The following is a 15041-nucleotide window of genomic DNA, read 5'->3' as shown; positions in this document are numbered from 1 at the left end:
GCTTGTAGCAAAGCTTCTGAATCATATCTGGGCTTAATGAATAGTGTTGGAGAAGGGGAGCTAGTTGGAGTTGTGGACATTAAGATCACCTAGAAAGATGACTTAACTATTTGGATGGCTGGATTACAGATGATCAAGCTTCATCAAGAGGAAAGTGAAGAGGTCAGAGTTGTTTTCAGAGTTTGGAGACTGGTAAATACAACAAACGAAAACACTAAGTGGGACATTGCTTGCCATTCTCTGGAACACAATGTCAGGTTTCACACTTTGGACAGACTGGTAGATCAGTTAACATCTGTCTTGAAGAATATAAAAATGACATCTGAGATCATCTGAATGGCAAGTCAAGATTGGCAGATCATGCTCTGGATATTTCTTCACATATGATCAGATGGAGAAAAACATCTATATTACACAGACATTGTTAAAGGTCCGAGAGGCCGTTCTTAGAATCAGCTATGAAGCTCTCCCACCCTCAACAAGTATGGTTGCATTAACTGACCAAAGATTAGGGAGACTATCATTTTAAGACCTAATAGCCAGACTGCCCTATATTAACTATGTAGTTATCCAACTTGTAGATTGTTCCATGTAATGATTAGGTGTCAATTACTCAGTTTAGTGCTGTGTGCCTGTTGCAGTTATCATTGTGCTCTGATGATGCTGTGTAGAAAAACCAGCAAAATATTAGTGAGTTTAATAAATGTATTTTTTTTCTCTTTCTTCCTGTTGGTTATACCGTTAAGCATTATTATGAGTTTTCTAAAAATACAATATCCCTTATATTGTATCCCTATAACTACATCATTCAGATTCGAAACCTAGGAAACTGCCTCCTGCTGTTTACGGTACTTTCTGCACTCACACTTATTTGTCCTGGGGTGGCTAGAGAATGCTTATTTACACTCCCCCCCCCCCCAAAAATCTCCAGTTTCTCTGATTTTGCACTTCCAATCTACCACTAAACAACCCTTTCTGCAAAATCATTCAAATGCAGTCCATCTGGCATATGCAAGTCCTTTTGTCACAATTAACTCCATTACATGTATAGGAGAAAAAATTTCTACTGCATAATTGACTTATAAAACCTGAAGTGAAGTACATGGGCAAAGAGGGCCAAGATATCGGACTGAAATTTGTTCTGTATGAGAAGAATGATTGGGACAGTGAAAAGGGTATTTACATCAAAGCTGACTAATAAATCTTTGTTGTTGAGTTTAATGTTTTTAATTTTGTTTATGAAGTATTGCAAATTTTTTATGCAGGAGGGGGAATGACCTACCAACTCCTTGAGCATAGCCACTAGTTTCTTAGTTAAGTGATAATTGGGGATGTCAATTTCTTCAACTATTGGTCACAGTGGTAAATCTGTTTTATGTATTTTCTCAGGCCATAAATTCTCTCATGCATGATTGCGACAACACTTTAAATAGATCCAACTGAAAAATAGCATGGAGCCATATTCTAAAATGTACTTCTCAGGAAGAAAATAATAATAACTTCCAACGTACATAAAATATTTCAACCTTTGGTATCATCTACAGGTAAGAAAAGAATATTTCTATTTCTCCAGAACACTTCCAATTTGAAAAAAAAAAAAAAAAAAAAAAAAAAAAAAAAAAAAAAAAAAAAAAAACACTATTATTTCCGCTTCCAAAACATGGAATACTTTAACGGGTTCTCAAATAAAACATTATTCCTAATATCATTAGTTTTCTTTTTTTCTCTGACAGACTATAAAATACTTTTTTTTTTCTTTTTCTCCTGAACTCATAAATAAATGTGACTAGGTTCAGTGGCATTCTATCGCACTCAGTAGCATTGCATGCCCATTTCAGTTGGGTGTGCTGTCATGTGGCTTATGCAGCCCATGCTACAAAATTCATGTCAATTTGACCGTATGATTGCATTTTTATCGATGTATGAAAGTTTTAAGAGTGCATAGTGCATCAGTACTCATCTTAATTGGTCCAATGCAATTAATTGTAGGATAACTTTGAATACTATCAATTAATTGTAACCAAATTTGCATAGAGTGTGGGGGGGGAACATGTGTTTGTTTTAAGATATATTAGAAAACAATAATGAAGGAGATGTTATATTTGGTTGGTATATCTGAATTACTCAAAGGTTTAATTTGGAAGAGGAGGAAGCTTATCTCCTTTGACTACAATAATAGAATCTGCAAAAGCTCTGGCAGTGAATGGAACATTCAGTAGATTATCAACACTGTTTCTCATCATAAATATGGGCAAAAAAGTTATAAATTATTTATAGAAAATTATATATATATCGGTGCCCTAAACACATGAATTCACGCTCGACGAAAAATAGTGGAAACTCAGAAAACAAAAAAAGCAACTCATGACAAATAAATGACAACGTCCAATTAGATTGATTGATATAATAACCAATTACAACCACTGAATTCTGGGTGCTATTGTGGCAGCGCAAATCCACCCTTGCCTTCTGGGTAGTTTGAAAACCACTGGAATGCTAAGAATGTACCCCACGGTGCCAATCTGTACATTTGTTCAACCATTTGAACCGCACACCAGGGCTATTAAAGTGAATGTGATTCAGAAAGTGTCCTCTTCATGAAGCATTAGTATATTGTGTTTAATTTTAGGAATCACACAAAGCCAGAAAACAATTGGGGAGACTTTAACAGGAATAAATGCAGTGGTTGTAATTGGCTATTGTATCAACTTATCCACTAAACTGTATTTACTACTGCAGATTTAAACTTCTAAGTGTAAACATCTCTGAAGTCAGTAAGAAAGAGTTCAAACAACTTTCTGATGGCCGGCAACTAACAATCAAGAGAAAGTGGAGGAGAACAAAAGGCATGCCGAACTTGAAACTTAAGATGAAAGACTCATACTGATGTCGCTAGAGAGAGACTACTTCTAGGCCACAGACAAGGTTTCAAATTGCCGAAAGGAAGAGTTCCAATTGCTGGAGAAAAGTTTCCAGGCCAGGTTAATGTCAGACATTCACCAGTTTGTTGTTTTCATTACAATTTGATGAATCAAACAACTTCACTGATATTGCTCAGTTAATGGTATTTATTCACATGGTATTTCAAGATTATTCAAGTAAAGAAGAACCTTTTGAAAATTATACTATTATTGGGAAGGACTAGGGGAGAAGACATTTTTTCGGCATTTGATGAATGTGTGAAACAACACAAACTTCTGCTTTTTAAACTTGTGTCTATTACTACTGATGGTGCCTCCTGCAATGATAGGTAATAAATTAGGCTTCATTTCATTATGTAAAAACGATGACAAATATCCAGATTTTTTAACGTACCACTGTGTTATTCACCAAACAAGTACTGTGTAGTAAAAGATTAAACCCAAAAGATGTTTTGGATATTACATTTAAAATTATAAATTCTGTTCGAGGAAAAACCCTGCAACGGCACTTATTTAAATTACAGGCAGATGATGATAGGGAACTTCTGTTGTACAATAATGTTCGCTGGCTCAGCATAAGTTAATTTTTAGAAAGATTTCTTGTATTAATTAACGACATAAAAATTTTTCTTGATGAAAAAGGAGATATTTATCCACAATTGAGTGGTAAAAGGTGGTTGTTACACTTATCATTTTTAGTATATTTCTGTATGAAATTAAGAAATTTAAATTTAGAGTTACAAGGTAGACATAAAAATTTAATTGACATGTTAAGTTCAATAAAAACTTTTCAACAATACTTACTTTTATTAAAGAAAAATATAAATGACCGCAAATTTAGACATGTCCCATATTTATTACATTTTTTGAACAAAATCATGCATTTCTTGATTTTGTTCAAAAAATGTTTGAGAAAAGAACAGTAAATCACAGTTCTTTCAAGCCACTTCAGGCCTCAAATAAGCAGAATGTGATCTCACAGTGGATGGATGGATGGAAGTCATTGGCCACCTAAGGGATCTGAATCCATAGTCCGAGGAGTTAAGAGTGCATATGCTATCCACTTGACCAATCAAGCTAGCAAAGTGAACAGCATACAACACTGTATTTCACTTCAAAGATTAATGGAAGATTAGGGTCGTATTAATAAATATACTACACAGTGATAAAGAACTGAATAATCTTACCTTCGGTTGTTATATTGGGATCTTCAATTCCTACCATAACAGTGCATTCTTCTGCCTCTCTCCATGAACCACAAAACATACTGGCAAAGTAAGGAGACTGAAATATTTAAGTTAACAGTCAAAAATTTAAAATATCAAACCTATTAACTAAGCAAATTTTTAAATATTGTCTTATGTAAAAAGTAGTTATAATTATTGCCAAAAAAAAAAAAAACTGCTAATGTCCTTTATTCCATTATAGGGATAAGGGAAGACTGAATGTATAAATTTTTAAACCTAATTTTTAAGGGTATGGAGAATACTGCATGGTAGGGTGTGTATGTTTGGGGGGGTATTATGGATTTGGTCACGATACACGCCTCAGCTATTATGGAAGGTGTTCTTCGGTATTCCCTGATTAGGTACTTGCCTAGGTGTGATAATGTTATAACCTTGAAAGATACAGCTTCTTTTACAGTGATAAATTCACAATAACATGATTCTGAAGTAACTGCAGTAAGCATGTTATATGCTGTTGGAGGATTTCAAATTTTTTTTCTGGTCACTGCTTGTTCTTTAGTTGCTGAAATTTTGGAGATGTTAAGAATAATAGCTCAGAGTTCAGAATTTAGGATTTCAAACACGTTAATAGCTATATTATTTTTTGTAAATTCAAATCTTACTGAGAACCACTACAGGAATGGGATAATGAGATAAGTGCTGGAGCATCGCTGGAATAAATGTATTAGTCTTAAGGGAGATTATGTTGAAAAAAAATAATTTTGAAATTATAAATTTGTTTTTTCATTGTTAAGCCGAGAACTTTTCAGACCACTTTCGTATATCTCATGGTTGCTGTTTATGATTAGTGGTTAATCCTATGTTTCATTGTGTCGTGCTGTGTCGTGTTGTGTTGTGTGTGTGTGTGTATGCATGCACGTGCACAGTACAACATAGTACAGAGTATGTGTGTTTTATGTGAATTCCCTGCATTAATGGTTCTAAATCAATAGTACATAAGTATTTCACTGTGGATACGTTATAAGTTTGGGAAGACAGCGCCTCCCAAACTGTGGGCCGAGGCCCCCTTGGGGGATGTTAGTTTTGTTGAGGGGGGCATGAAATAATGAAAACAAATTTAAAATGTTTTAAGACTAAGTGTGCCATGTCAAATGTGTATGTAAGATGCTAAAAATGTAATATTTGCATTTGATTTTTACAATATTCACTGTGTATGTTTTGTATAGAATATAAATACAATAAATATTATAATAATATATGTCTGTATTATGATTTTTTTTTTTCCAATTGGGAGCCGTGAAATCTTTTAATTTTTCCAAAGGGAGCCTTGACATCCATAAGTTTGGGGGAAGCACTGGGTTAAGATATACATATTCCGGAATCCGTGCTTTAGAGAAAAAAAAAACGGAGTGGTCCAATAAGTTGAGCGGAAGTCATAAACTGGCAATAAAATTCATCTACCACCTAGAGTCATTCACTAGGATATGTAATATGTATTTTTGCAAAGAAAGGTTAGAAGTTAATATTAACCAGAATATCACTTCCCTTTCAATGATGAAATTCCAATGGGTGCCACTTGATAAAAACATGTGACAAATTTCTGTCATATGAGAATGTGTATGTATGTGTTAAATAAGACAGTACTCAGTTTTAGTTTTATATGGTTACATTTCCTTCTAATCTCAATGAAGGATGGTATAACAAAGCTGGTGGAAATGCCTGACAAAAAACATCCCTTGAAAATTTCAAATATTTTAAAAATTATTTAACATTCTTGTTCATAAATGAACAAGTGAAATAAAGATGGATTAATGTCACTATTATAATTTTGGCTTATACTTAACATGAATTTTTCTCCATATAACAATTTTGTTTGAATACTATAATGACAGGAAAGAAAATTCAATATACTGCAAGACTTTTTAAAAAGTCCCATTCAGAAGCAATTTTGTGCAAGTCCAAAAAAATTATAATAAGTAATATTTTATTCATATTTTATTATTATGCAATATATTCCAAATCATCAATTTTTCAAAATACATTACACAACAATAAAACCATTGTGTTTATCTTACCTGGCGAAGGTATATTTTGTGTAACTTCCATTCTCTGTCCAGTGCTATAATAGAAACATCACTGTTTTGTCCTTCTTTAAACAATGTCTTATAGATGTATTCTGATGTAGTCATTAATTTCATCCTATATGAATATAATTGAAAATATAATTTTCAGTATTTAAACATTTTACTTCACCTTTATTTACTAATTATTTTATTTCACTAATTAATAAAGGGGGAGAAGTCTGACCACACCTCCTCGTGGTCCCCGCTGGACCCTTGAAGCTCTTGACCAAATTTCTTATGGTCCGATTTCAAGGTAACTAACGTGGCAACGGCATCCAATTTTCTCATGAAGAGTCATAGAAAGATATCGACCAATGCTAATGTGTCCAGGGCTGCAGTCCAGGCTCCTGATGATAAATATGATACGAGGACTCATATTAACATTTTGCAACTCAATATCAATGGTACTCAGAGAAAAATGGATGAACTTAAATACATGCTTTACAAAAACAATATCCATATAGCTTGTCTACAAGAAACAAAACTGAACAAAAATCTGAACTTCAGCATCAAAAGATACACAGCTCTCAGGATGGATAGAGAGGAAAGACCAGGTGGCGGGCTTGCTATCCTTTTGAAGACCACAGAAATCAAATTCAAAGAGATCACCCTAAATCAATTTTTAAAATAATAACAGTTCGACGGAAGCTTAAGCTGTTGAAATACACCTACCAAATCATTCTATTTCAATCACAAATGTCTACCACCTTGATAATACAAATATTGATACAGACATCATTGAAAAGCTAAGTGAATCTCCAACTGATACAACCATTATACTTGGTGACCTAAATGCAAAAAGCACAATGTGGGGCTCCCCCGATTTAGACCATAAAGGTTAACAATTGGAAGACCTCTTTACAGATTTGGAACTTACAACAATTAACAATTCGTGTGTAGAGGCTTAAGTGCTGTGAGGACATCATGCTGGAGGCTTAATGGATTTTTTACAACACTCAAAAAGAATTAAAATAGAATTTAATACTTCCTATATTTCGTCCTAGTCACTAGAACATCTACGAGGATTACAAAAACAATTAATGTAACATGCACACAAATATATTACAATACTAAGCCCAACCACATGGGTGACACTAAAGTCCTATCTAGGTGGAGCGCCCTCTAAGGGCGGTAGTAGGTGGCCTGGAATGTAAGGTGGGACCTCTGGTGATGAGTGTTTCCCAAATCTTCGGAAGCTTAATGCAACCGTATTTATTAAGATTTCGTTGGTTTCTGAGAGCTGCTGCTGCTTCTAAGAAAAGTCTCTCTTTCTTGAATTTGCTGTGGTGGAGCATGGTGGTTTTCTTCCATGATACTCTGTGGGTGGTGTCCAAAACATGGTCAGCCAAGCCTGAATGGCCATAGTTGTGTTTACAGATGTAAGACTTGTGTTCCTCCAGGCGGATGGATGCTGATCTACCTGTCTGTCCAAAGTACACCGGCTTACAGGAACAGGGTACTTTGTAAACTCCAGCCAGAGAGAGAGGAGGGAGCTGATCTTTCGTAGAACGGATAAGGGTAGCAAGTTTGCGAGGCTTATATGCTGTGTGTAGTTTGTACTTTTTTAGTATCTTGGCTATTTTTTCGGATGTGCCATGGATGTAGGGTATGGTGATGGCATTTTTAAAATCTTGTTGACGAAAAGGATGGGGAATGGGGGAGGAACTGATTATTTTTTTGATACTGTGTTCGCTGTAGCCATTGGAGAGGAAAGTGCTGTGTATGTGGTTAAGCTCAGTAGTGAGGGCGGTTCCACTGGAACAAAGATTGTGGGCTCTCTTGGTAAGAGTTGGAATATCAACTCTTACCACATACACAGCACTTTCCTCTCCAATGGCTACAGTGAACACAGTATCAAAAAAATAATCAGTTCCTCTCCCATTCCCCGTCCTTCTCGTCAACAAGATTTTAAAAATGCCATCACCATACCCTACATCCGTGGCACATCCGAAAAAATAGCCAAGATACTAAAAAAGTACAAACTACACACAGCATATAAGCCCCACGCAAACTTGCTACCCTTATCCGTTCTACGAAAGATCAGCTCCCTCCTCTCTCTCTCTCTGGCTGGAGTTTACAAAGTACCCTGTTCCTGTAAGCTGGCGTACTTTGGACAGACAGGCAGATCAGCATCCATCCGCCTGGAGGAACACAAGTCTTACATCTGTAAACACAACTATGGCCATTCAGGCTTGGTTGACCATGTTTTGGACACCACCCACAGAGTATCATGGAAGAAAACCACCATGCTCCACCACAGCAAATTCAAGAAAGAGAGACTTTTCTTAGAAGCAGCAGCAGCTCTCAGAAACTAACCAAATCTTAATAAATACAGTTGCATTAAGCTTCCGAAGATTTGGGAAACACTCATCACCAGAGGTCCCACCTTACATTCCAGGCCACCTACTACCGCCCTTAGAGGGTGCTCCACCTAGATAGGACGTTAGTGTCACCCATGTGGCTGGGCTTAGTATTGTAATATATTTGTGTGCATGTTACATTAATTGTTTTTGTAATCCCCGTAGATGTCCTAGTGACTAGGACAAAATATAGGAAGTATTAAATTCTATTTTAATTCTTTTTGAGTGTTGTAAAAAATCCATTAAGCCTCCAACATGATAACAATTAACATTGGACAGAGCACCTATCTCTCTAAAACTACGGGAACTGAATCTACTATTGATATCAAAGCTATTAATTATAGCATTGCATCAAGTGCACAATGGAAAATTTTGGGAAATGCGATCAGTGACCACAGACCCATAATAACAACACTAAACTTCAAGATTGATCAAGAACAGCAAATCAAAAGGACATGGAACTTCAGAAAAGCTGACTGGACAAGGTTTACTCAAACCTTGGAGAGCCTCTGTCAAGATGAACCTGTCTCTGGAAACCTCGACAGAAAATTACAAATCCTTACTTCACACATCAGTAAAGATACCAAAGCAACAATACCAAGAGGCAAGCAGAAAAATACCTGGATACCATACTGGAAAGATCACAATATTGATTCAATGATTACAGAAAGAAACAATATCAATGAACAATTCAGAATTAATAAAACTGATGAATACAGAAAGAAATTAATGGACATAACACACAAAATAGAGCAGGAAATTTGGAAGTGCAAACAAGAGAAATGGGTGGAGCTTTGCAGTAACCTGGATCCAAGGAAAGACAGCCAACACTGGAACATTATTAGAATCCTAGACAACAATATCAAAAAAGAGAACCAACAGAAAACAAATTTCATCATAAATGCTGGGAAACAAGCTATTACAGATCAAGAAATTGCAAATACAGTGGCAAAAACCTATTCAAACAACTCCAAACTTCAGTATAACAGAGAGGACAAGACCCTCAATAAACTCACAAGTAAAATACTAAAACATGCAAGAACATACCAAACTAAGGACATCTTCTCCGAAGAATTTACACTAAGTGAACTAAATTCATCAATTGAGAAAACTGCACCTAATAAATCTCCTGGTAATGATCTTATCTTTGGTTATATGGTCAAACACCTTGGCAAAAATGCCAAAGAACAACTTCTGGATATTCTCAATACCTCTTGGCAAACAGGCAAACTTCCAAAAGAATGGAAAAAATCAGTTATTGTACCCATCCTGAAACCTGACAAAAATGCTGCAGAATGTCAAAGCTATAGACCTATCACATTAACTAGCATACTTTGTAAAATTACTGAAAGAATCATACACTCCAGTCTTATGCGCTGGCTAACAAAAAATAAGAAAATCAACTACTACTAAACTGCCTATAGAACCATTCATTCGACAACATATCAATTATTCCACTTCTGCCAAACAATAATAGACTCATTTCAGGAAAAACCAACAAAAAAGACAAGATTTCGATCCAAACACGATCAAAAGCAGCTTGACTCTTACTTTCGATCGTGTTTGGATCAAAAAATTAATACAAACAGTACATGATATTGGAATTAGAGGAAACGCTTTAATCTGGATTGCTGATTTCATTAGAGGAAGAAAGATCAAAGTCAGAATCAATGCAGCAATATCAAGAGAGTGGAGAACCTGGGCTGGTGTTCCCCAGGGCTCAGTACTCAGTCCCTTACTATTCCTTCTATATGTCAATAACATTCATCCCTACCTTACAGAAGACACAAAAGTAACTTGCTATGCAGATGATATAACCATCTGGCACAATAGTGCTAAAATCAAAGAATCAGAGGAGATTCTAAATAAATCCATGAGAAAAATGTTCAGATGAACTTAAACTCAAAATCAACACCCAAACAAAACTAAACTAAGCACCTTTAGTACAGACAGGAAAAATAGACATTCCTACAATCCCAAAGTCATGATCAACAACAAGCTAATTGAAAATATCACAAATCCAAAATACCTCGGTATTACGCTTGATCAGGAATTGCGTTTTACACAACACATCTCTAACACTTCCAACAGAGCTCTAAAAAAATTAAATATACTGAAAAGGCTTTGTGGAACAAATTGGAGCACAAAGCCAGAAATCCTACTTACACTACACTAATAAGGCTAATAATGGAATATACAGCACCTATCTGGTCACCTTCGGCCTCATTGGTAAAGAAAAAATTAGACAAATTACAAGCAAAAGCATCCAAGATTATCATTGGTGCAGTCTCATCCACTAACAACATCAGAGCCCAACAGGAATGTGGGCTTGACCTGCTGGAGGACAGACGAAAATTTGCACCATAAAATTCATAAATAATATCAAAAGCTACCAAAGCGATCATATCTCCCTAAAAACTTATGAACATTGGAATCAAAAATGCAGACTTCACAGGTCATCAACTTTACAATACGATGACACTATCAGGAAGGAAATAAGTCTTGATCAGCTAAATGCCACACATAAACAATTTTATGTGTGGCATTTAGCCACACATAAAATTGTTTATATTAAATAAATATAAACAAAGAACCTCTATTTTCCAGTCCTTTTCTTCAAATACCTACATAAATCTAAACCTTACCAAACTCTGTACAATAAAAGAACCAAAAAAAATGCTCAAAGAAAAAGGCCTAAATACTATCAACCTTATTTCATCCTCCAAACAGGTTATTTGTTATACTGATGGATCATCAGACACCAATATGATTAACGGAGACACTGGTGTTTTCCTTCTACTCCCAAAAGGTGAAAAACTTTCAATAAAAGTTGGATCTGGGAGAATTGCTTCCAATTTTACCAGCGAACTCTATGCAATAAATAAAGCACTTGAAGACTACTTAAAATTATCATCATCTCAACAATCTGAAGGAATTTTAATTTACAGTGACTCAAGATCAGCTATGGAGGCAATCAAAAATGGCAATACCAAGCTCACACAAGACATCCATAAACTCTTAAATCAACTAAAGTGTTTAGGAAAAAGTTGCATTTTACAATGGATTCCTGCTCATGTATGCATTGATTACAATGAAGCAGCTAATAAATTAGCAAAAGAGGCCAGAGAACTCAACCAAGAAACTCACATGATAACTCTTGCTGATGCCAATGCACTAGCAAAAGCTAAACTAATTCCACTGAAATCAGTGATACAACATCAAATTCCCAAAATCAAGGCTGGCAGAAAGAACTCCACCATGATAGCAAGACTACGAACAGGACATTATAGAGGAATGAAGATCAATACAGATGATACGAGAACATATAGAAACTGCAACAACTGGCCCGATACTGAACTGACACCCACTCACATCTTTACCTGTCCAGCAATTACAGCAGCCTTGCAAGAAATAGATCCTAATCCTGAACAACAGCTCTATACAAACAAAATCATTGACATAGCCAAAGCAGTACAAGGAGCACACGGAAACATCTAAGACTCTTCAAAGGACAAGACAACAACTAATTAATAATAAAACAAAAAATTATGATTTATAAATAATTTCAAAATTGTCTCAAACAGTAAAGGCCAGTCAAGTGGATAACGTTCAACTAGAAATGCTGAAGTGTGAAGATATAAAAATTTTTACAGCGGATGCAATGAATAATTCAAAAGGTATGCTCAGAAGATCAAATTCAGGATATGATTGGAATGGAGTTCTCATAGTATCCATGTTAAAAATGAAATAAAACTGAATGAGAGAATTATATACAAATTTCATTATTAGCATTCCAGGTAAGATTTATCTAAGCATATGGAAGAAGGGGTTAAGAAACCTGAGGTAGCACAAGCTGGGTTGATGCTAAATATGAATTGTCAGGATCAGATTTTCACTTTAAACTAAAAAGTTGAGAAATCATGAAAATATAAAAAAGGATTTGAAAAGGCATATGCAGTGCGAGCAATAAGGGGCTCGCGCAAGCTCTTTGTTAAATTTTTCTCAAATTTGGAAGCCCCTTGTTCTTCTTGTTTACTTTTTTATTTTTTCAAAAAAAAAAAAAAAAAACCAATATTGTTTTTTAACATGTTAAACGGAAATAAGTGCATGCGCTATCTTTACCCTTCTCCTTTCTGGTAGCCAATTGTATGTTAAAACCAGTACCCAATCAAATGTTTCATAAAAGATTTCATTCTTATTATATTTTGATAGTTAAAAAATGTTTTTCTTATGTAAGATAAATTAACACAGTTGATTGTGTGCAAATATTTCATGTTTAGATCATGAAATATTTACACAAATGAAAAGTATAAGATCCTCTCATACTTTTTGATTGGAATTTGTACACAAGCTATATTAATAAAAGTTTTTGTGTGAAATTCATTTTTTTTTCCTTTCTTTTTTTTTGCTCAACGATGCAAGCCCTTTGTTAAAATTTCCATAGCTCACCACTGGACATATGACAAGGTAGCCAGAGAAAAGATGTTCGAAATGCCACAATTATATGGTGTAAACGAAACATTATACAGAACAATACAGTCTATATTGGGTTGTAAATCTGCAGTCAGAATTAAAGCAGTTACAGTAAGAAGGTTTGATATGAAAACAGATGTAAGACAATGGTACAGCACATTATCTCCACTACTATTCATAATCTAATATGGATTGCATTATGAAGGAAAAGTGATATTAAACCTGATATCAAAATTAGAGATGTAATCTCAGTTCTCATGAAGTTTTCTTCATGAGAAAATATGAAAGAATTAAACCAGGAATCAGTAATAGAAAAAATTAAAATAAATATAAACATAAATTGTGTGAAGTGGGGGGTCGAGAGTTTGAAAATTAGAAAGATTGAATGATAGAGGGAGAGAATGTGATGCAAGATTCGAAAGTTGAATTGGATTGGATGAGGCAAGATATGAAATGGATGAGGAATGAAATTAAGAAAATTCGGGTGAAAACTATTAAAACAAATCGTGTTGGTACGAAAGAGTTAATGAAAGACGAGCGAGTGGCGTTGTATGGCGACTCCATTATTAAAGGTGTGCTGGATGAGAGGATGCACAAGGTATGTTTTCCAGGCGATAAAATGAGCAGAGTGATTCAGGCATTGGATATGAGGAGGGAGTGAGCAAAGGAGTTGATGGTTTTAATAGGTATGAATGACTTGACAGAGCACAAAGAGCAAGTCAGAATGGATATCAAGAGGCTGCTTAGACGAATAAAAGAGAATAGTGTGACAGGAAGGCTAGTAAGCGTGTTGCCTAGGTATGACTGTGGTGAGATCAGGAAGAGAGTAAGGATTATGAATGATATGTTAGCTGAAATGTGTGAGGAGAAAGGAGTACAGTTTGTTAATGTGTGGAATGAGTTTGAAGGACAAAGTGAACTATACTTTGCATTTGACTGCATTTGAGTGGTTATGGTGTGAGTTGCTTGAAGAGACTGCTGTTGCTGGAAGGTAGAGAAGTGAGTACAGAGAATGAATGAGATCAAGTGGAAAGTGATGTGGAAGAGCAGAAGAGTAAGACAGGAGAGATTGAAGAGGTGGTTATGAATGAGGAAGTGAGTGGCATGAGTATGGAAAATGAGAGAATGGGTGTGCAAGAAGAACAGGGAAACGGGGAGGCTCAGGGTAGACAGAGATACATAGCATGAGAAAGGTGGATGCTCCAAGAGGATGTGAGAGCATGTGTAGACAGGAAAGGAATGGGATGACCTGGAATCAAGAGGAAACAGTTGGAATTGAAGAGGGTACTAAAATGAATAAGCAGAAAGCAAAATGGCCCCACATCGAATGAGTGGTATCAGTGGAACTAGCTGCAGATCCAGGAATGAGCTGTTGTGTTTGCATACAAATGCTAGAAGTGTAAGAAACAAGGCAGATGAAATGGTTGCACTAATTGAGTCTGTTCACCCAAAAATTGTTGGAATAAGTGAGATGTGGTTAGATGAGGACGACATCCTGACAGGAATAGAGATAGAAGTGTATGATGTGTTTCGCGAGGATAGAAGGGGGGAAAAGGAAGGGGGAGTGCTATTGATGATAGAGAAAGAGTTATGTCCATACAAAGTAGAGATGCAAGAGAGAAATAGTGCCAGTGGTTTTGAGGCAGTATGGTATGAGATAGAGGTGAAATACTTTGTCGGATGTTGTAACAGACCTGGTAATGGAGATGATAATGACTATGACATATAAAATCAAATTAGCCAAGCGAATAAGAAAAGGTGATCATTATATATGATTTTAATTATGGCAATATAGACTGGGATGATGAGATAGCAACTGGAAGTAATGAGTTTTTGAGGGATAACTGCCTCAGTCGGTATATAACAGAGGGGCATGCGAGGATTGAGGGTCTTGAATTTGGTCATCTCACCAGAGGATGGTGGTTGCCAGCAGTGTTAGGACCTCAGTGAGAAAAGGGTATGTGTGGAACTACAAGG

General features: G+C 35.6%; 1 protein-coding gene across 1 annotated transcript in view; it reads right to left on the bottom strand.

Annotated features, from left to right (window-relative positions):
* gcl (germ cell-less) overlaps window positions 1-15041 on the bottom strand; it is a 171792-nt gene that overhangs the window by 139206 nt on the left and 17545 nt on the right. Inside the window, exons 2-3 of the mRNA XM_090403868.1 lie at window positions 6184-6307; window positions 4109-4205 (exon numbers count right to left, since the gene is read on the bottom strand). Coding sequence (XP_090259994.1) covers window positions 4109-4205; window positions 6184-6307 — 221 coding nt within the window. The remainder of the gene's footprint in view (window positions 1-4108; window positions 4206-6183; window positions 6308-15041) is intronic.

Source organism: Typopeltis vanoorti, chromosome 14 (genome assembly GCF_054136105.1).
Source record: "Typopeltis vanoorti isolate ZY-2024b chromosome 14, IOZ_Tvanoo_1.0, whole genome shotgun sequence".
In the NCBI taxonomy this organism is placed as follows: Eukaryota; Metazoa; Arthropoda; class Arachnida; order Uropygi; family Thelyphonidae; genus Typopeltis; species Typopeltis vanoorti.
Note: the sequence above shows the minus strand (reverse complement) of the source record. Positions and strands in the feature narration are given on the sequence as shown.